A 22,380-nucleotide genomic window follows, 5' to 3' on the forward strand; every position below is an offset into this window, starting at 1 on the left:
AGAGTAACTTGTATTATTATTTCATATTAGTTACCTCTGTGGAGAATCATCTTGCTTTTTAAATCCTGGAGGAAGAGCTGGTCCAAAAAAACCGCCATCCTCATCCTCATCATCATCTTGATTTCGTCTCTGTTTTCTGAAAAGGAAGCAATTTCACTTTATTTATACATGAGAGAAATGCAACCAAAAATTATTTCAGGAAAAATTTTCATGAAAACTCTCATTTTATGTGAAATCATAGGCTCAACTGATTAAGACAAAATACCAGGCTAAAAAAATAGAAGTCACCAAAGAGAATGCAGTAATTTCACATAGCACATTAATTTTTAATGTAACTTTTTTTTTGAAGTCTTTTCCTTGCCTCAGTAAGAAATTTGATTCTTCTTCATAATAGCAATAGATCAACTACATCTGAAATGTTTTTTATAAAGATGTCCTAAGTCCACGAGTGGGGCTCATTTAAACAAAACTAAGTTATTGATTCTACTCTTAAGAACAATCTGAGGGGCAGCTAGGTGGCACAGTAGATAGAATGCCAGGACTGGAGTTGGGAGGACCTGGATTCCAATCTGGCATCAGGCAATTCCTAGCTGTGCGACCCTGGACAAGTCACTTAACTCTGTCTAGGCCAGGGGTCCCCAAACTTTTTACACAGGGGGCCAGTTCACTGTCCCTCAGACCATTGGAGGCCTGGACTATTAAAAAAACAAACTATGAACACATATGTGTATACCATTGTCTGGGATAGTGGAGGCTGCAGTGCTGGCTACGATGAGCCTGCCACACCCTGCACAGGCCCATCACCACCACCACAATACGCAGTGCAGAATCCCCTTCCCCAGATCACCGCTTACCATGCTGATGTCTTCCATTGTGTAGCCACAGAATCCTTTGTGCAGCACCTCGTTCTCAATCAGTTATTCTCAGAACAAGGTACCATGCAAAGTATTACGTCACCAGAAGTAGTACTATATGTGAGCGATGCCATGCTTTGTGGTGCCACCACATCCAGTGCTTCTCTCACTGACCACCAATGAAAGAGGTGCCCCTTCCAGAAGTGCGGTGGGAGCCAAATAAATGGCCTCAGGGGGCCGCATGTGGGCCTTGATTTGGAGACCCCTGGTCTAGGTCTTGCCTAACCTTTTGTCTCACAGTTGTTACTAAGACAGAAAAGGATGTGCAAGAAGACAAAAGGAATATTTAAGAAAGAGTTAAGAGATTGGACTGTCTCTTATTTTCTCAGAGGCAGAAGAAACCCTTGCTATAGACATCAATTTTTACACTGATCTGTTGATACTTAAGCCGAAATGAGACTGGAAAGGAAGGCTGAAAAACTAGAGAGGTATAGTTCATCTCAGAGGTATCATATCTTTGCTTAAGGAAAATTACTCTGAAAGCAGTGTAGAGGATAGACTAGACTTCCAGAAGACATATCAGAAAGACCAGTTAAAAGGCTGTCAAAGTGAATATTCATAGCTGTGTTCTTGTTGTGGCCAAAAATTGGAAAATGAGTGGATGCCCCTCAGTTGGGGAATGGTTGAACAAATTGTGGTATATGTTGGTGATGGAATACTATTGTACCCAAAGGAATAATGAACTGGAGGAATTCCATGGAGACTGGAACAACCTCCAGGAACTAATGCAGAGTGAAAGGAGCAGAACTAGGAGAACATTATACACAGAGACCGATACACTGTGGTACACGCAAATGTAATGGATTTTGCTATTAGTAGTAATGAAATGATCTAGAACAATTCAGAGGAATTTACGAGAAAGAATACTATCTACATTCAGAGGAAAAATTGTGGGAATAGAAACACAGAAGAAAAAAAAAACTGCTTGATCACATAGGTTGATGGGGATATGATTGAGGATATAGACTCTAAATGATCACCCTAGGGCAAACATCAATAATAAGGAAATAGGTTTTGATCAAAGACACATGTAAAAAAAAAACCAGTGGAATTGTGTGTCGGCTACAGGAGGGGGTTGGGGTAGGGTTAGGGAAAGAACACTGATTCTTGTAACCATGGAAAAATATTCTAAATTGACTAATTAAATAAAAGGCTGTCAAAGTAACATCAACCATTAATATCAATAATATCAATCTCTTTTTGTATCTCTAATTCTTAGAGCACATAGTAAATACTTAATATCTACTGAATGAATGAAATAATATAAATAAGAGGTGATTGAGGGCCTGAAGCTAAGGTCAACTGAGTTAACACAGAGAAGTTTGATGAGAAATAAATTATATAGGTGAAAAGGTATCATTTAGCTCTAGGCTATTTATTTAGAATGAGTGAAAAATTCCCTACCTCTCATATGGGGATTAGATTTTTAATGTTAGCAGTAGTATTGAGTTAATCATAATTGTAATTCTAAGATAGTTAAATAATGTTAGCATAAGCAATGATTTTAGTAGGCTTTTTGTAAGTATTTTAGTAAAGACCAAAGTAAAGAAATGCTTTAGGATAGTTTATTGTTAGAATAGACCTCAGTTTCAGCCTTAGCCTGTAACTTGCTATATCATGCACTCTTAGCAATTATGGTCTTGAGCTTGTGATTTGGACTTCATTAACACAGAGGCTTTTGCCTCTGTTAGAACCCTGGTGACATTCCTTCACCTTTGTATATACCCTAGTATACATCATCAGGGTTTTGCCCCGCTTGTGAGCCTGGCACCTTCTCCTTACCCTGGTCATCTTAGTATACATTTCCTTGACATCATCAGGCTTAGAAAATAGGGTTCAGGCTCCCCTGCCTATCAAGTGACTTCTACCAATGAGAAGTATTTCCTGATTACTTCAACCAATCCACATCTCTCTATTTTTATCACTGTCTTGGATTATTTCTATACTGGTAAAGAAGTTGTGATATTCTTGGGGCAAAAAAGAAGTCCTCTCACAAGGCTTGGGGTCTTTTGGTCTTGACCAGAAGTCTGCCTTTATTGTGAGACCAGCCCTCTCCCAATAAACCTATTTCTTTTTGGCTTGGAGAATTTTATTCTCTTATATGCGTTCCTGTGCTAAAAAATTACACAACAAGAACAACAGAGAGGGAGGGAACAGAGATAGGAGACTTGAAGGACAGTGATGCTTTCTAGAGAAATAAGAATGTTTGGAAGGGATAGTTTTTGGGAAAAGATAAAGAGTTCAAATTTAGACAGTTTGAGTTTAAGATACAAGGGTCCAATAAGGCAAATGGTAACATGGAACTGATGCTCGATGTAGAAGCTGGGGCTAGCTAGACATAAAAACAGATATCAGTAGATCACTATCTACAGATATCATTATATACATCTATTTAGGCGTATTCATGTTAATCTGCATAAAAATGATAATTAAACCTATGGAAGCTGGTAGGATTTCCAAAAGAGAGAATGGAGAGGAAGAAAACATAGGACAGTCTTGGGAAATACCTAAAGTTACAGGGTATGATATGGATGCTAAGCCAGCAAAGAAAATGGAGGAGAACCAGGAAGAGAGGGGTATCATAAGAGCCCTGAGGAGAGATTATCCAGGAAGAAAGAGTAGCCAACAGCATCAAATGCAAGAAATGGGAAGTATAAGGGCCAAAAATGACTATCAGACACGTCAATTAAGAGACTGCTGATAATTTTGAAGAAACCTATTTTGGTTGCGTGTTACTACTGAAACTCAGACTGTGAGGGTTAAGAAGTAAGAGGAGAGGAAGTGAAAGCAGGGGAGAGGGGGAGAGAGGTGGAGAGGGAGAGAGAGAGAGAGAGAGAGAGAGAGAGAGAGAGAGAGAGAGAGAGAGAGAGAGAGAGAGAGAGAGAGAGAGAGAGAGAGAGAGAGAGAGAGAGAGAGAGAGAAAGAGAAAGAGAAAGAGAAAGGTTTTTGATCACACATGGAGAAGAACAGGACAAGAGTTAGAGACTGGAGAAAAGGAGCAAGAGTGAGGGATAATATCAAGGATTTTGAGGTTATTAGAATGAGAGAGATCTTTCTTTGAATGGCCTCTTTTTTTTTTCATTCAAAGGTGAGATCCTCACCTGATAGTTAGAAGGAAGGCAAACTCTGTTTTTCAGAGTTCAACATTATGAGCATTTCATGCTGAGCCAGTAATAATAATACTATAGTATATAATAAAACAATTTAAGAGTTCTTTTATTCTCCTATTTCTTTCAGGGAGACTCAGAGTTTCAAGGCTGGAGGGGACCCAGGAAAATTAAGGTCCCCAAAAGTTGAATGATTGTCCCAATATCACATAGCCTAACTGGCAAAGACCAAACTAGATTCAGGTTTACTAATTTCAAGTCTAGTGCTTCTTCTGCTTGCTATTTCATTCCTCCCACAAAGGGGAATGTGTGCATCTATGAAAAACAAAGTACAGAAGGCATTGGGTTGGGCACTGAGGAAACAAAAATGTAAAAACTACAGTTTCTGCCCTTAAAACGTAAATCATAATAAGGGAGGTATGACACATTCACAAATTTAGGTATGGTACATAGTAGAATGTGATAGAGACACCAAGAAGAGATTTATGCCAATGAAAACTTTAGGAATATTTAAGGAGAGCTAATTTTCATCTGACAGAGTACAAAAGGCCTTATGGAAGAGTTTGTCCTGAGAGGGCCATGAAGAGAAGGATTTCAATAGGCAGAGATTAAGCAAAATGCATTGTAGTCATAGGCTGCAAGAATAAATAGATAGTAGACAACAGGGACCAGCCAGGTAGTCTAATTTAGCTGGAATAGAGAGTGTCAAGGAAACTTAGTGTGAAATGAAGCTGAACCAGATTGTGAAAAGCATTAAATGCTTTAAGGAATTTGTCATTTGTCCTAGAAGCAGAAACTGCAGGGAGCTTCATTAATTCAAATGAAATGTTAAGTTTGTGGTTCCAAAGAAGCCAATAGTTCAGCAAGCAGCTGGAGATGTGTGAAGGGAGAAACCTGGACTAGTTACATAGATTTGTAAGGCATTTCCTTCATGACTGAAGTTATGGGAATGAAAGAAACTGTCAAGGGGGAAGAATGTCATTCCATACCTTGCTCCCTAAACTGCTTTTTATTTATCTAGAACACATCTTACATTATTCCTCTGTGCATGTGTTGTTTCCCTCTAAGTAAGACTCTCTTTAATAAAAGGAATTTGTACCCCAGTGACTGCCACAGTTCTGGGCACATAATTAGGCATTTACAAAATGCTTGTTGAATTGAAATTATAGGGGAAAAAAAAAGAGGACCAATGATTTGGTGGGAAAGAAGATGATACTTAGGTGAAAGGATAAGAGAAACAGAGAAGAAATGGTGAGTCAAGTAGTAAAAGAACCAGGGATAGCAGTGTCACAGGACCCCACAGGAGGGAAAATGATTCAACTAAAAAGTAGGAGTCATAGTGTCAAATATTACAAAAGAATCACAGAGAACAAAGACTAAGAAGAGACCATTAGATCTAACAACTGGGTCACTAGTGACACCTGAAGGATTGGTTTCATTAGTTGTGAGATTAGCAATGAGTGCTGAGGAACTGATAGGCTGGTAGGGGAATAGAGGCATTAAGCATAGCTATTTTCTCCAGAAGATTAGCAGAGAAGAGAGGACATATGGGAAGATAGCTTGAGGGACATAGGAATGGATATAGGATATGGCTTTATTTTTTTTTTTTAGGATGGAGGGGGAGGAGGGGTTTAGCATGCTTATAGGCAGCAAGAAAGAGATGGCTGATAGATAAAGACTAAAGAGGAAAAGAAAAAGGGATTGGTCAGTGTCCAAGAGGAAGTAGAAGAAATGAAATCAAGGGTAACACTGGATTTGTGTGCAAGGAACAGGGCAGCTGCAGTTCTGACACCATAGGAAAGATAGTATGGATGAGGACATGTAAATTATGTTAAGATAGAAAATAAAGGTCATAACTAATGGCTTTCATTTTCTTAGTATGAAGTAAAATCACTTCCTGAGAGATGAGAAAAGTGACTGGGGGTGGGGAGAATGAGAGAAACGGTCAAACTGGAGATCTGAAGACAGAGAAGGAGATATGGAACAGCACCAATGGAAAGCATGATATGTAATCAATCAGAAAATTAGTAAAAATGATTATAATGTGGGAGCTGGCAGAGAGGGAGGAGCAAGTGAAGGAGGTCAGACAGCATGAATCTATCATGGAGTGAATCAGAAGTTTTCCTGAGTTCCTACAGAAATAGTTTGTAATAGGAGTGAAGAAGAGAGCTGGTGGGGGGATTTAAAGGGCCAGAATAGGACAAGCAGTGAAGGGAGATAGAAATGGCTCAAGCCCAGAACAGGAGGGAAACAAAGCCAAAACAGATATCATCACTGACAACATGAGGGATTAAGGGATTAGAAGATGAAATGAGAATGACCGAACTGATTCAGATGTAGTCAAGTTGTGAGAACTAGAAAAGGGGCAGGAAATCATGCTCTGGGGGGAAATTGTAGAATTCAAGATCTTACAGACAACAGTTTCAAGTACTCAAATGATCTAAGGCACAATTATACTTGGGTGTGAATGAATGGAAATAATTTTAGAGTTTAGGGTGGCTCCATTTAGAGGTGGGACTAAAGCAGATAGGACTGGAACAGGAAAAGTAGTCAAGGGAAGCAGTTATAAATCAGATGTAGGGTCCTTTTCCCAAATGTCTTTACATTCTACTGCTCTACTACTGACAATTCTATAGACAAAAACCTTGGTTTAAATGATAACTCATGAACAAAATGACTGACCTTGGGGTTGGACCAGTGTCATGTTCCTCTTCAGAATCTTCCTTTCCCCCTTGGTGTGGCAAAGGTGAATCACTGTCTTCATCACTGGATGATGAATCTGAACTACTGCTCTTATAGTTGGGTGGCAGTGCTGGTCCTGCAACTAAAGAAGATTTGCTAGGGATGCTGTAACCTTCATGAAAGCTTTCTTAACCATTATGAGCTCTCTCATTCCCTCACATAATGCTTTCTGTCTATCATTCATTTTGGCATTTGACAAATATGATCTGGTATTGTTTACTGTCATATATACATTCGAATTGCAGCCCCAATTAAAGTGTAAACTCTTAAGAGGACAAGAACCACATCCTTTTGTGTTCTCAGCACCTAAGAGTGGTTATATTTTGGTGGAAATGAGATTTCATCCATGTGGGCATACTTTCCAGAAAGGGCCTCATCTTCTGTGGTTCTTGTTTTTTGTTCTTTCTTAAACCTGTTAATGAGGTCCCTTATAGAAGGACCTTCACTGATATCTTCCTGTGATGTTTATAGTGACACACAGATGGAGATTCCAAAATTATGCCATAGGAGTGTAAACTCATGACAGGCTCTGCCAAGCTGGAAAGGCTTGGAGTAAGGCTCCAAGGCTGTTCAAGGACAAGCCAAGCTGATTACAGGAAATTTTATCACCAGAATGTCTGCAAGTTAGTCAAATTTTTTTTTTTTGTCAAATCAGCTTTTCTAAATAATACTAGGGTTGCAATCAGCACCAGTGAAGTGAACACATTGATGAAATTCCAAATCCCCGAAGTATTCAATGAGATCTTTCCAAAGAACAGAAGATCTACATCTGTTAATATTTTGTGATTACCGAATACGACATTCAGGTTAGCCATTTATTTTCCCTTTCTCTCACAAAGTGAGCAGCCTACTTTCTTTCCATGTGTCTTTTACAATTTCTTTTCTTTTTTTTTATGCACAATCCACTGATGACAATATGCCAAAATCTACTTAGCAGTGTAGTTGTACTTCTCACTAAATACTTAACAGAATGAACATGAAAGTTTATCTCCTTTTGCTATCTTCAAAAATATGACAGAATTTCCCTTAATCTTTTATTTTTTTATTCTATCCTAAAATTCAGTAGAATGTAAATTCCTTAATTTACTAGACTGTCATTTTTATATTCCTAGCACTTAGCATGATCCTTGCACACAGTAGGCCTTTAATGTTTAATGAATACCTTGGGAAATGCCTAGAAAGAGGAAAGATTAAGAATCAAGATAAATTATTTTAGATTGAATTATTTTGATTTTTTTTTTTTGCTGCCTAAGTTTTCTGAGTCAATAAAAGTAGAATGAATCTTTTCCCTGGTTTACAAAATTTGTGTTCCTAATGCATCTTCAATTTTTTCTTTTCCCTTTTCACTTACACTGAAACACATGGCCTTAGGTACTACTTGTTAGCAATATTCTGCCTTTGCTATCACCTAGGACCTCAGGAAAATAGGCTAATTCGAAATTGGTTAGTGTAGTATGGATACTTGGATTTAGTCTTGACTTGTCATTTTCACTGGTATAGGGAATTCCCAAAGAAGAACTTTCATTAGGCATGCAGGTTAACACTTTCTCTACAACTTATAGTCACAGAGTTTGTCCAAAGCAAGTGGTATGACTAGGATCACATAGCCAGGAAATGTCAGAGGCAGGACTTGAATGCAGGTTTTCATGGTTTGGAGGTCAGGTTTCTCATCATTGAACCATGCTGTTTTTCAACTGGGTTTGGAAGAGATTTTAATATGATGTAAGTAGTTTTACTGTAGGATGCATAGCACAGAGTATATTGCAAAATGAATGACTATATTAAATGTAAACAATTAACTTTTAAGGAAATAGTAAAGGTTGATGAGTAATTTCATTTATAGTAATTGTACAGTTAGAGATTGTAAAACTAAGCCTTTAAATCTGTGCCATTGTTAAATACTTTTAACATATGAGGCTAATACTCAAGGAATACTAAATGGTGTTACAAAAAAATTGGAGGAATACTAAAGTGTAAAGTCAGTTCTATAGTGCACATGAATGAATTTGATTTTGTTTTTATGTATCAAAGGAAATAACCATTATGTAACAGGATAGAACCACAATATGAGATAGCAGTAACAAGTCAAATTGATTTGCCACTAGTGATAACAAAGGTGGGAGAAGGTTGCTAGCTTTATATTTTTAGAAAGTTTTTCTTTGTCACAGCTCTAAAAACCCATTGATTTATCACTCACTCATTCAGTAACATTTACTAAGTGCTTATGTGCAGAGCACCGTACTAGGTGCTAGGGAAGTAAAAGAGATTAAATAAAAGTCAAAGTCAAGACCTCTAGTAGTAGCAGCTTGAGATTAGTCATTGTCTCAAAGTTCTCATACTAACAAGGAATAGTAAAGACAACAGACATTGATTAAGTGACTTCTTTGTGCTAAGCACTGTGCTGGATTAGGAAGTCAAAGACACAAAGACATGTGGTACATGCCCTCAAGAAACTTGTCTACTATTTGGGGGGAATATGCACAAAAAACCCTAAAATAAACACAAGATAATGAATGTGGAGGAAGTGAGGAGAGGGAAGAATGAGCAGCTGGGGAAGACAGGCAAGGAAAAGCTCCAAGTAGAACATGGTACTTAAATTGATTATAAGAACTCCATGAAGTGGAAGTCAGAAGGCTGTATATTTCAGGCAAGGAGGTCAGTCAGTACAGTGTATTGTATAAGGAATAGAAAGAAAGCCAGTATGGGGTATGAATAGACCAGAGACTGTGAAGGGGAGGCTGTATGTAGTAAGAGGCTTGGAATAGCTACTGTGGAAAGTGGGACAGAGAGTCAATTAGGGAAGTTTAAAAAAAAAAAAGTAATTCACAATGGCACAGATTTAAAATATTTATTTTATAATCTCTATAACTATACAACTACTATAAATAAAATTACTCTTCAACTTATACTAGTCCCTTAAGTTAATTTTTTACATTTAATATAGTCATTCATTTTGCCATATACGCTGCATGGCTATGCATCCTACAGTGAAACTAGTTACATCATATTAAAATCTCTTTCAAACCCAAGAGTTCAGGTTTTATGGTACAGTGAGGTCCCAGTTGAAATACATAAGAAATCTGTAGTTCTTCTCACAGCTTTGTTCAAGAAGGTCTACAGAATAACAATATTAGAACAGCTGAGTATGTGTGAAAGAGATGGATTGTGGGCAAAATCTTGAATTGAACTAGTGAACTATAGGGTAGTCTGGAAGTGGAGCCTGAGCAAGTGTGAGAGCCAAGAGAGTATCTGAGGGGTAGAGGGACTAGTGTTACCAATATTAGGGTAGATGTCCAAATGGAATTATTACTATAAAAAAATCATTAAGTTTCTTCAGAATAGGGAGACTCTCCAAACTTTTTTCTTGTCTGGCCTTAATTTGTTAAATGTTTACTGTGTAAACATGACTAATAAGTCTTTGTACCTAGTCAGCTGACAAGCATTTATTCTATTGATAAGCTATGTGCCTGGCATTGTGCTGGTGCTGGGGGTACAAATTTCTGAGGGGAGGCATTAACAACCTAGGAATAACAGAAAAGAACTCATTCAAGTGGATAAAATGAGAGGTTTGTAAAGTTCTTTGAAAACCTTAGAGAGCTGTACAAATGCTAGCTATCATTAGTTATTGTCAACCTGGTAAAACGCAGAACTACGAAAGTCAGCAAAATGTTTTCAATGTATATATAGGCCTACTCTTTGCTTTACAATGTATTTGAAAGGAATTTGGAAGCATCTTTATATCATTTATTATTATCTCCATTTCACAGTTGAAACTAAAGCTGACAGAGGTTAGGCGATTTGCCCAGGGTCAGATAAGTGGAATTTGACCTCAAGCCTTCCTATCTCCATGTCTAGCATTAGCTGCTGCCTTGAATGCTAGTTGACTGACAATCTACCTTCCAGGATGACAGGCTCTCTGATCCAGCTAAACTGACTTCTTAGGAGCATAGAAGTGTCCTCTGCGTTCTTGTATTTAAACAAGGAGTCTCTTATGGAGGTAGAAGGAGAGGGGCCTGGAGTTGGAGAGAGTTCTAGATCGAGTGTCAGGAGAAAGTTCAAATCGGCCTCAGCAGCTTGCTTCCTACCTGTGTGACTCTGGGCAGGTCATTTAATCTATCTCAGTTTCCCTACCTGTAAAATGAGGACCAGAATAGCTAGCACCTACCTCCCAGGGAAGAATCCCTTGCTACTTTCAAAGCCCAGTTCTGTCCAGCAGGCTTTTCCTGACCTCCCCACCCCCACCCCCTAAAAAAATTACTCAGATTTTCCATCTATCACAAGTTTCTCGGTGCATCTGTAAGGGAAACCCCACGAAGGCAGGGCCAGTTTCGTTTTCTTATTGGTCTCTCCAGCTCCACGCCAGACGCCCCGCACACAACAGGCCTACTCCCTCCGAGAGGTACCGGGGCTGGCTCGCGGTTGGTTCTTCCCTCCCTTCCCAAGTTTACCTGGACTCAGGTCTGGCTCTTCCTCCGCAGTCGCTCGAGCTTTGAAACCCGGGGGCAGCACGGGGCCTATCAGGTCCCTGGCCATCATTGCCCAGGGCTGGGAGTGTGGGGGCTGTGGGGGTGGGGAGGGCAGCCCAACCTCTCCGCCCAATCAATAGTACACACAACACACACAACACACACACATACACACATACACACACCAAACACCACGCAAGCGCTGAGACCCCCTAGGTCTCCCAATCCGAGGAGGACTTTGGAGAATTTTTCCGGCGCCGGAGAAATGACGTCACAACAGGCCATTGGTCCCGAGGTGTGTTTACGTCCAGAGAGGAAGTGACGCATAATGTGGCCGCCACCAAGAATAGCCCACGTGCTGCGAGCTGCCTGCGGAGTGACGCTCTTTCTACAATTTCTTGACTGAAACGTCCTCCCTGGTTTCATGGACCCGTTTGGTTGGTACCCCCCTCCTGGGCCGCCCCCGGTGCTAACGCTCCCAGGGTTTGAGACTGATAGGTCTGCAGATTGGACATCTTGGGTGCTTCCTCCTCCGCCGCCCCCGCCGCCTCCCCTCCCCCCTTCATCAGAGAACTCCTGGGACTTCCAGCCGGCCCGGGACTGGTCCTGGGCTCCGGCTCAAGGCTACGATGGTTTCGACCCTCAGCAGGGACACTGGTACCAACAGCCAGGTAAACCATATGCTTTTAACTCTATAGTGATGCTACTTTCTTACTTGCATTCCCCGTTCTCCCTAACCCCCAATCCCCAAGATGGATTTTGCCTCCCCCTTCCATTCCCAACCCATCCTCAATTTCTTGCGTGTTTTATTAACTTGGAAACTACGCCATTCTCGCTGACAAGCCATTCCCCTCTCCCAGTTTTGGATTAATTGGGAGAGGGGCTAGTTTGGGTCAGCTAAAATCATAAAGGCCTTAGAGGTCATGTAGAGGGGACGGAATAAACATATAACGCCTACGCTGTGCCAAACGTTTTACACATTTTATCATATTTAATCCTGCGAGGTTATTATCCCCATTTTGCAGTTGCAGAAAACGAGACAAACGTGTTAAGTAACTTGCTCAGGTGTATGCAGTAGGGTTTGAACTCTGGCTTCCTGATTCCAAGTCCTGTGTTCTATCACTTGTGCCACCTAACTCTCTCTCACTAGTCCAATGCTTCCATTTTATAGATGAGGCACTTAAGTGTCTCACATCCAGGGTTACAGAGACGACCACACTGTAGTAAGTTTCAGAAATGGATTTGAATCTAAGTCTTTGGACTCCAAAGCCAACATGCACCCACCGTGCTGCCTAACAAAGGGTACATTTCGTAGTTTCTCACCTAGTATGAAGTGTTGCTGTGACAGGAACTTCATTCACAGTTGTTATGACTCTCTCAAAGTCTGTTTGAGGTAAAAGCATTATGATGTAAGTGGATAGAGTGTTGGCGACAGAATCAGGAAGACCAAGGTTCTTATTCTCACCTGAGACACTTAATGTGTGACCCTAAGCAAGTTGCTTCAGTTTTTCTGGACCTCATTTTCTTCATCCACAAAATGAGGGAGTTGGACTCATGACCTCCAAGATTCCTTCCTGCTTTAAGTCTGTGATTAAAAAAAAAAAATCACAGTAATTTTTGCTTTTTTTTTTGGATAGACAAAACTATTAGGAATTAATGCCATTTTTCAATTGAAATCCAGAATTCTCCCTTTTGATTTGAAGATTAGCAATCTTCCCTATTTACATTTTTAGTCTTCCACTTATTTTCATTGCATTTATCTAGAAAGTCTTTATTATTTGTAGACCATAGAATTTAGAATGTTTTAGACATCATTTAGAACCATCTTTTCATTTAACAGATGAGGGAACTGAAGAACAGAGTGATTTGGTCTGGATACAGATCCCTGACCTCTTATTGTAAATCTAGTGCTCATTTACATTAGTGTGCTCCCTCTGTTGGCTTAATGTCTATTTACTAACCAAGGCATCCTTCACTTGCCCAGGGAAAGTTTATCTAAGTCGTAGAAGATGGAAACCCAAAATAAACTTCATTCTGTCCTCCTAAGTTATGGTAGTAGTGGTGGGAGGGAAAAATGAGTGGGAAGAAAGTTTAAATGTAGGTGACTCTTAAGCTGCCATGGTGTTTTTTTTTGTTGTTGTTTGTTTGTTTGTTTTTTATGAAATGTTATTTGTAAGACCCTTGAGAAGATAAGCTTTGGCTGGGCATAGCTTGTGTGACAGTACTGCTGTAGTGGAAACATCATTTTATGTAGAATTAGGTCTATTCTTACTCTCTGTGTGACCTTTGACAAGTCATTTCCCTTCCTCTAGGACATGGTTTCCTTATCTTTTAAAAAAGGGGATTGGATTATTTCCTCATCCTTTAAATCAAAAGTTCTCTTGTCCCCTTTAGCTTTAACCCTGATTATCTTTGGTTCAGTGAAGCAGTTTTTTAATTGTAGAGTTAAGTGCTACTCTACTAAATATTTTTATGAGAGAATAGTAATTTCGTACAAATGAAACAAAAAAATGTAAGTGTTCTTTAAAAATTATTAAATCTTTAATTAAACAACTCAGCTGGACATAAAATTCATGGGTCAGATCTTAAATGGTATATTAAAAGTTAAGTAGTTGCTATGATAGCAAATATGATATAGTAAAGAAGGCTTAGTGGAAAAAAAACCTTCCAGTTTAATAGAATTTCTTAGGATAAAGAGGATGCAGGATGACTGTATCTGTAGTAATTATCCAGTAACAGATGTCACTTGGGCAGAAGGTGATAGGATTATCTAAATTACAATCATGGAATTATCTTTTTTTTTTTTAACTTCTGTCTCAGTCAATACTGTGTATTGGTTCTAAGGTAGAAGAGTGGTAGGGCCCAGGGTCACACAGCTAGGAAGTATCTGATGTCTGATATGAACCCAGGATCTCCCTTTTCTACACCTGGCTCTCTTTCCACTGAGCCACCTCACTGCCCTCAGTGGAATTATCTTTTATACAAGCTAAAATAATAGCACTCATCATTTAAAATCCACAAAGAATGCAGTGTCTCATTAGTGACTGACTGAGTTATCACATGGTCCTTTTCATTTTAGGGGTGTCTTTCTTATATCATAACCAAAGCTTCCAAAGAGACTTTATCAGGTCCCTTAAGTCATCTTCCCCACTATTACATACCTCAAGCCCAAGGACTGATATAATAATAATAATGACAGTAATAATAGCTAGCTCGCATCTGTATAATACCTACTATGTGCCAGACACTGTGCTAAATATTTTACAAATAATTTCTCATTTGATTTTCTGCAGGAAAGTTTCCCTGTTTCCTGCCTCTACTTGTCCAAACTTTGCTGAACTTAACTGTGACTGCAGTCAAAGTGAACCCCACATCTATTCAAATGAGTTGTTTAGTTGAAGGGGGAAGGGAATAAGCATTTCTATAGGACCTACTATATGCTAAGTGCTTTACAAATGTTTTCTTATTTGATTCTCACAACCCTGGAAAATGGTTGCTGTTAATCCTCATTTTACAGAAGAAAAAACTAAACTAAAAAGCCAAGGGACAGTAGTTATTTAACCTTGTGCAAGTCAGCTTCTCATTGCCCCAGTTATGTGATGGAGAAAGCAAAGTATTTTAGCATTGGATCATTGGGGAAATGGTGGTGAGGAGGAATTAATAACAAAATGAAAAATTCCTTTATGTTTTTAAAGGGAGGGGCAATTGTGCATGGTAGAGAGTCATGGTTTCACAGATAGTCTTCTTAAAGGAAAGAGATATAGTTTCCTATAGATGAAAGATTACTTCTGAAATAGAAAATTTCATAAGATAACAATAATAACTAAGTAGCTAGCATTTATGTAGTACTTTTAAGACTGGCAAAGCATATTACATATTTTAACTCATTTTATTCTCACAACAACCTATGAAATGAGTATTGTTGTTATCCTCATTTTATAGATGAGAAAACATGCCAAGAGAGGTTAAGACTTGCCCAGAGTCATACAGTCAATAAGTGACTGAGGCTGGATTTGAACTCAGATATTCTTGACTCCAAGTTCAGTGTCACTGCACCATCAGCAGCCTCCAGTGAAGATCAACCAAGTGGAAATATATTAATGGAGTAGCTAGGTGGTTTAGTGAATTGAGAGCCAGGCCTAGAGATGGTAGAGTCTGGATTTAAATCAGGCCTTAGACACTTCCTATCTGGGTGATCCTTGGCAAGGCTCTTAACTCCAGTTGCCTATCCCTTACTGTTCTTCTGCCTTGGAGACAATTCTTAGTATCATTTGTAAGGTAAGGTTTTGTTTTTTTAAAACATAATGTTAATAATGATAAGAGTAACTCACATATAGTTGAAGAGCCCTTTTGTCATAACCATCCTATGTTTTAGGTAGTCATTAACACTGAAAATATTTTTCCTATTGCTCTCATTTATTAGATTCAACAGTTCTGATTTTATGAGACAACAGTTATGTATGCTTGAAGTATATCCATTAGCTAAGGTTTTGGAAGCTAGTTAATAAATATATCAATCTTGCATGGGCACTGTCGATGGACAAGGGGCTGATAATAGTATTAAAAAGGTGAAACAAGCAGGTTGGGACACATTTGAGAAATTACACTTTTCAGTGAACTCAAGCAATTCACTTCCTTAGAGACTCGTAATAGTCATTTAGTTATATTCTAGGACAGCAAATCAGGAAGTGTCAGGTTTTATACATCAATTGCTACTGTTGTTTTTAAAGTTTCAAAATTATTGATGACTTAAAAGGACTTAGCAGAGTTGAGTTGAGCCCTGATATCTATGGAGGACTAAGAGAGAAGAAGGCTTCTTTTTATCAGGTAGATCTTCAGAAGATTGCTAGATGGGCATGAACAAGGGTCTCAAAGGATGAAGAGGGGATGGGGGAGTTCTAACTGTGGTTTGAATTTAAAGGTGTTTTTTTTTTTTGTTGTTGTTGTTGTTTTTTGTGGAAATACCATCTCACCTAACTAATATACTCCTGAAGGAGGAATACTTGTGTATTTATATTATGTCTAACTTCTCTACTCTATTTTACAATCTCTGCTTCTCAACAGATACCCTGTGATATGTAATTTAGAAATAATTAGAAGTAATTACGGTTCTTATTTTGTTTTGTAGGCAGAAACTATCATTTCCCCAAGAAAAACCATGACAGATCAAATAGAAATTTCAAAAATCAACAGAGTGGAAAACAGAAGCAAAAGGTATTAAAGATAAGTCTTCAGAGAGAGGCATTTTGTTGCCTGGGTAAAATTTAGTTTTGTTTTAAACATGGATTGGATTTCTTCTACCAACCTTGGTGTTTATCCCCTTAAACACTAAGTAAATGTTGATCAGACAACTGCAGGGTGGACAGAGTATGTCTTTTGTGGGGCAGAGTTTTAAGGTTTTTGTTTTTTTTTTAACTAAGCTCCTTTAGTGAATGCTATGTAAAGTTTCAGTCTATCCAATCTGTATAATACACCTTATATCCTTGAGGTACTATTAAACAGAAACTTTCAAATTAGGAATTAATTGTGTACTTAGTACATTGTACAATTTTCATAATTTTTAGTTTGAAGGCCTATATTAAATGACATAAAATGTTATATAAATGAATTTAATATAAATTCTAAATGTATTCACTTGCAACAATTCTACTGTTGAATTATTGGAAGCCTTATTTTAAAACATGTTTCAGCTATGTAATTTCCTTAATTTAGTTATAGATGGTAAAATATGAAAGCAGTTAATCTTCACCGAGGGATTCCTTTTGTTTTGGATTAGTGGCAAGAAAGATGAGCCTGGAATCTGGAAGATCAGAATTCAGGTCCCTCCTCAGACACATTATGACCTTGGACACCACACTCCAGGCAGAGTGTTTGCTAACCTTCATTGTTAGAGGGTAGTTTCCTCACTGGAATTCCCTTCACCAATGAAATCCAAGGTTTAGTCCAAATTGGGACTTGCTTCATTCTCTGTCTTTTCTAAGTTGTACAGTGTAACTCTTGGGAAAAAGGGAGGGAATATTTTTCTCACCTCAATTTTATTGTTGTTAGTATTGTCTGAGAGAATATACTGATTGTAATCTTGAGCTACTCCTACACATAATTGAATGACCTACAAATTATGCATTAAAGTCTCATTTTGCCAGTATCATTCTCCCCTTTTCCTTTGTGTTCCTAGAACCACAGATTCTCTGTATATCAAGAGGGCATAGAAATTCAGAAGGCATTTTAATGTGATTACAGACTTCTTTATTACCATGTAATTGACTTCTCTTCAACTGAAATGGATTTCTTTTAGGCCTATTACAAGGGGTCCAATGTTTATTTTTTATGGTTATTTAAAACATAGTAATTTGGTTTAAATGAATTTGTAAATTTTAAGGTTTATCTTGTTCCTTAACATCTTTCTTTCAAAATTCTAACCATGTTTAGAATTTATTTTTAAATCAACACGTATTTATTATCTACTATGTGTGAGGCACTTTGCTAGGTGCCAAGGATACAGAGAAAAATTGGAAACAGAGCCTGTCCTCAAGGAGCTCATACTCTAATGAGAGTATGTATGCATGCAAATATATACAGCATATAGACAAAATAAATACAGGTTAGTTTGGGATAGGTAGGCACTAAAGTAGGGAAAAAAACATTTTCTAAATATTAATAGCATTTATCAAAATAATTATTTTTCTGATTCTTTTTTTTCTAGTTGTTATTCATGTTCTGAAGTTGAAAGTCTTTTGATGGCTGTTTATTAGAGGTTTTCTTTTTAAGGAATGATAAATATTGTAACAATTATTTTATTTTTTTAACTGACAGAAAAATAAGGAGCCAGTTTATACCCATTATTGTGATACTTGTGATCGTGGCTTTAAAAACCAAGAAAAATATGATGAGCACATTTCTCAGCATAGAACAGTAAGTTTTCTTTACTGATTGACCCCTAATTTTCAGAGTAGTTTTCTATTTTTGTACCTTTTAAAGTTTCAAATTTTACTTCTACAAGTTTGATAATTTTGATAAATATACTCTGCTAGTATTTCTAAACAATTAGCCGAGTAATCTAATGTCAAGCTGTCACAAAGTTTGAAAAATTGAGAGCATGATTTTGGCCATGCCCCCTATTTTGGAGAGCCTCATTTCTTTAGGGACCAGGTAGATGGTGTACTGGGTAGGTAAGAACTTGGTGGATGGACTTTTTGTTTTTGTGTTCTTTAAAAAATTTTATTTATTTTTTATTTTAATAACATTTCCACATAAGTGTTCCCAAAGTTGATCCAAATTGTCTCCCTCTCTTCTTCTCTCCCAGAACTGGCAAGCAATTCAATCTGGATTATACATGATTGTTTTTGTGTTTCTAAAAAGAATGCAGTTTCATAGCACAGTGAATAGAGCTCTAGGCCTATAATCAGGAAGACCTGGGTTCATATGTACTTTCATACATTACCTAGTTTTACGACCCTGGGCAAATCCTGATTGGTTGGCCTTTGCTATTCTCCTGTCTTTTCATTGCTACTGAAAAGATAGGGGTTAAAAAAAGAATCTAGCTCTTCATATATACATATTACCTCCCAAGGTTGTTGTGAGGATCAAATTAGAACAGTTTGTAAAACTTAGAGCATCGTGTGAACGCTATCTATTATTAACTAGTTGTTATATTCATTTCTATGTCCAAAATGCCTTGGGGTGGGCCTGATTCTTCAATCAGGCTCTATAATGTGCTTTGGTACATTCTTTCCCCCTGCCATGGCTATCTTTGATTTTGCCTAAAGCCAAAAGAAAAATTGCTAATGTTTTACATTGGGTGATTTGCCATGGATGATATCCCATCTACAATATAACCATAGGTCACCACAAAATCTTATGTGTGACTCCTACCCCAAAATACTTTATTATGTGAAACTTCAATCTAATCCTGTCACCATGTGTAAGAAGGCAAGAGAAAATTTTAGTTGTTTTAGACAAACTCCCTTTAAATGGCACTTTAGGCCATCCCTTTTGACTGAGGGGTTAAGTTCCATTCTAAATTTTTTTTTATGTTCCTTCTGAGATGATCCTGGCACTCAGACAGAGAAAGAAATTTCTTTCTATACTTGATATCTATTTTCAGTATATGGATACTTTTCTGAACATCTCTACTTTGGAATGGTAGTTCTTTTGCCCTTGACTGAAACAATGAAAGATAACAAGGTTTACCTTGAATAGCTTCTTTGACTAAGAACAAACTGGATATAGGCAGTATTTGTTTTATGGCAGGATACATTTATATGAAAAGTAACAATTGTTTTTTAATTACTGCAGTGCTCTGTTGATGGTTGCAGTTTTAGTGCTCATGAGAAGATTGTTCAGATTCATTGGAAAAATGTAAGTTATATTTCTTATGTTTATGGTTAGACCTCTTTTTTTTCAGTTGTTTGCTAACTCTTCAGTAATTATGACATAGGGACAGATCAGATTTATACTTAAATTTTTAGTCTTCAGCTACTCTCTTTGTCAAATTAAGAAGATGCATAGGGTGCTTAATGTTCATCAGTAATGGAATGCATGCATATGACTTTGGTAAAGTACCTCATTACTAGCCAAGATCTCTCCTTATAAAGCAGCATTGGATTAATCACGACCAATAACAACTCATTAGGGGAAATCACAATGTGAAAATAACTAAAAGCTGCTCATTTAGTAGCTTTATTATTGTGTGTGGTACTGAACTTGGTTTTCTATATGAAGACCCCATTGCTCCTATGCATTCAAATTTCTGGTAATTAAAGGCAGACCCATTTTTTTTTTTAAACCCTTACCTTCTGTCTTGGAGTCAATACTGTGTATTGGCTCCAAGGCAGAAGAGTGGTAAGGGCTAGGCAATGGGGGTCAAGTGCTTGCCCAGGGTCACACAGTTGGGAAGTGGCTGAGGCCAGATTTGAACCTAGGACCTCCCGTCTCTAGGACTGGTTCTCAATCCACTGAGCCTCCCAGCTGCCCCCAAGGCAGACTCATTTTAACATGGAAAACATTCTTTTTTCTCTTAGATGCATGGTCCTGGTGCCAAACGGATAAAATTAGATACTCCAGAGGAGATTGAAAAATGGAGGGAAGAGAGAAGAAAGTGAGTAATTGGTTAAATGTATTGCTGTTAAGGCCATATGCCTCAGATTGATTAATTTCACTAGACTTAATGGGCCTAATGTATCATTTTTAGAACCCAGGAATTTTAATCCTTGATAACTAAGGCCAAAAAAAGCAATCAGAAGGCGAGGGAGGCTAATATTGGAAGACAAAATCCATAGGTTTTATTACAGTGGTACTATATGTAGACAGTGAGGTGGCACAATGGATAGAGTACCTAAGCTGAAGTCAGGAAGTCTTATCTTCCCAAGTTAAAATCTGTCCTCAGAAACTGTGTAATCCTGAGCAAGTCACTTAACCTCACTTGCCTCAGTTTTCTTATCAGTAAAATGAAGAGAAGGAAGTCACAAATGTGAATTTTAAAATCTCCATCTTGCTTGGTCTAGCACCCAAAATTGTGCACACCCACACTACATGGGCATGTGCTAGTCAATGACAAATCAGAAATAACTAACTGCCCACTTGGGCTGTCCTAAGCTAAGCTTGAGCCACCATTGGCACTTGTGAGGCACAGGAAGTGACGGAGAAAGCAGCCTCTGGAATTCGCTCACTTCCTGTGGACAGAGCTAGACACCAGTTCGTGCTAGAAGCTTGAGCAAGGTGGAGGCCCGCAGACGGCTTCCCTTCAGATCGGTCAATCGGTCACGTGAGTCAAGGACTGATTCCTTCTCTACCTTGGCCTAAACTCCCTCTGACTCCCTGCCAGAGGTTGAGTAACCCCTTTCCCTTTTCTCCTCTCTCCTTCTCTCCCTCTCCTTTCTCTTACTCCCATTGTGATTAAACCACCATAAATTCCATTCTGACCTGAGTGTTTCATTTTAGGAATTTAACAAGTAAATTCCTTGGTGGCCATAGTTTTAATATTATAACAACCTTCAAAGGTGATATTTTTCACTACACAAACCACTCCAGTGTCTTTGCCAAAAAGACCCCAAATGGGATTACAAAGAGTCTGAAACGACTGAATAGCTATTGCATGTATTTACTAGATTTGGGAGGAGGAGTTATTCAGCTTTATATTGTATTATTTTTATTACTGGTTGTAATACTAGTCCGTCTGCTACATTTATGTAGCATTTTTAACCTTATAGTGACTTTTCATTGTCACAGCCTTATGTGGTAAGTGGTGTAAATATTGCTTCCACTTATAAGTAAAAAAACAAAGGTTTCAGTTAGATTCCTCAGAGTGATACCTAGTATCAAACCATGTGCTCAAATTCAAATCTAATTCCAAATCTCTTCTATTATGAATTAAATATATGTATTATACCAGAATACTTCTTAGGTTTTTCTTATTTTAAAACCCTTACTTTCGGTCCTAGTAACAAATCTTAAGACAGAAGGGAAAGGGCCAGGCAGATGGGGTTAAGTGACATACCCAGGATCACACAGAAAGTATCTGAGGCCAGATTTAAATCCAGGTCCTCTTGACTCCAGGCCCTGTTCACTATGTTACCTTTTTTCCCCCTTCTTAGGTATTTGCAAAATAATGACATATACCACTCTTGGGGATTAAAAAGAGCACTGGACTAGGGATTAGAGATCTGGGATCTGGTCTTGACTATAATTACCTGTGTAATCTCAGGCAAATAATTTAACCTTTTGTCTTTGAAATGAGGGGGTTAGACTAGGTGGCATCTGATATTCCTTTTAGTTCTGTGAGTTTTTGTCAGAGTCTGTATATGTAGTATCTTAATGGGATTTTTCTAGTGTGTAATACATTTAAAAAAGGAAAATTTGCCTCCCACATTCTTAGTAATCCTTTTTGTTTGTATTTCAAACCAATATTGTCCTTGGCTTCTGTGTCTCTTATTGACAAAGAGATTAAGCCACATTCATTTTGGGGCTTTCTTAACTCCTTATATTTAATCAATTTAAATTCTTTAGGAAATGTTGATAGTCTGTATTGATATCTTTTCCTGTACCTGTTTTCCATTCTCTGGTATCATATCTTGTTTGAGTAGGTCAGGTTGAAGTTCTTGTAATTATACTATATTTGTCTTGTTTTGGGACTAAATTGATGTTGATTTTGAC

At 38.0% G+C, this 22,380-nt stretch overlaps 2 protein-coding genes across 4 annotated transcripts in view; one reads left to right on the plus strand and one right to left on the minus strand.

Moving 5' to 3' along the window:
* The window catches only part of GPALPP1 (GPALPP motifs containing 1), a 38,418-nt gene extending 25,810 nt beyond the window's left edge, over positions 1 to 12,608 (minus strand). The window contains exons 1-3 of one of the 3 annotated variants that reach the window (XM_016425037.2): positions 12,553 to 12,608; positions 6,704 to 6,845; positions 35 to 136 (exon numbers count right to left, since the gene is read on the minus strand). In XM_016425037.2, coding sequence (XP_016280523.2) covers positions 35 to 136; positions 6,704 to 6,845; positions 12,553 to 12,586 — 278 coding nt within the window. In that variant the 5' untranslated portion in view covers positions 12,587 to 12,608. Of the gene's footprint in view, positions 1 to 34; positions 137 to 6,703; positions 6,846 to 11,211; positions 11,511 to 12,552 lie in introns of those variants that run through there. The other 2 variants (XM_003341837.3, XM_007501568.2) reach the window with 2 other exon arrangements.
* Positions 11,542 to 22,380, plus strand: part of NUFIP1 (nuclear FMR1 interacting protein 1) — a 55,087-nt gene continuing 44,248 nt past the window's right edge. Inside the window, exons 1-5 of the mRNA XM_001369892.4 lie at positions 11,542 to 11,900; positions 16,358 to 16,443; positions 18,043 to 18,141; positions 19,525 to 19,587; positions 20,250 to 20,326. Coding sequence (XP_001369929.1) covers positions 11,654 to 11,900; positions 16,358 to 16,443; positions 18,043 to 18,141; positions 19,525 to 19,587; positions 20,250 to 20,326 — 572 coding nt within the window. The 5' untranslated portion in view covers positions 11,542 to 11,653. The remainder of the gene's footprint in view (positions 11,901 to 16,357; positions 16,444 to 18,042; positions 18,142 to 19,524; positions 19,588 to 20,249; positions 20,327 to 22,380) is intronic.

Source organism: Monodelphis domestica, chromosome 8 (assembly GCF_027887165.1).
Source record: "Monodelphis domestica isolate mMonDom1 chromosome 8, mMonDom1.pri, whole genome shotgun sequence".
Lineage (NCBI taxonomy): Eukaryota > Metazoa > Chordata > Mammalia > Didelphimorphia > Didelphidae > Monodelphis > Monodelphis domestica.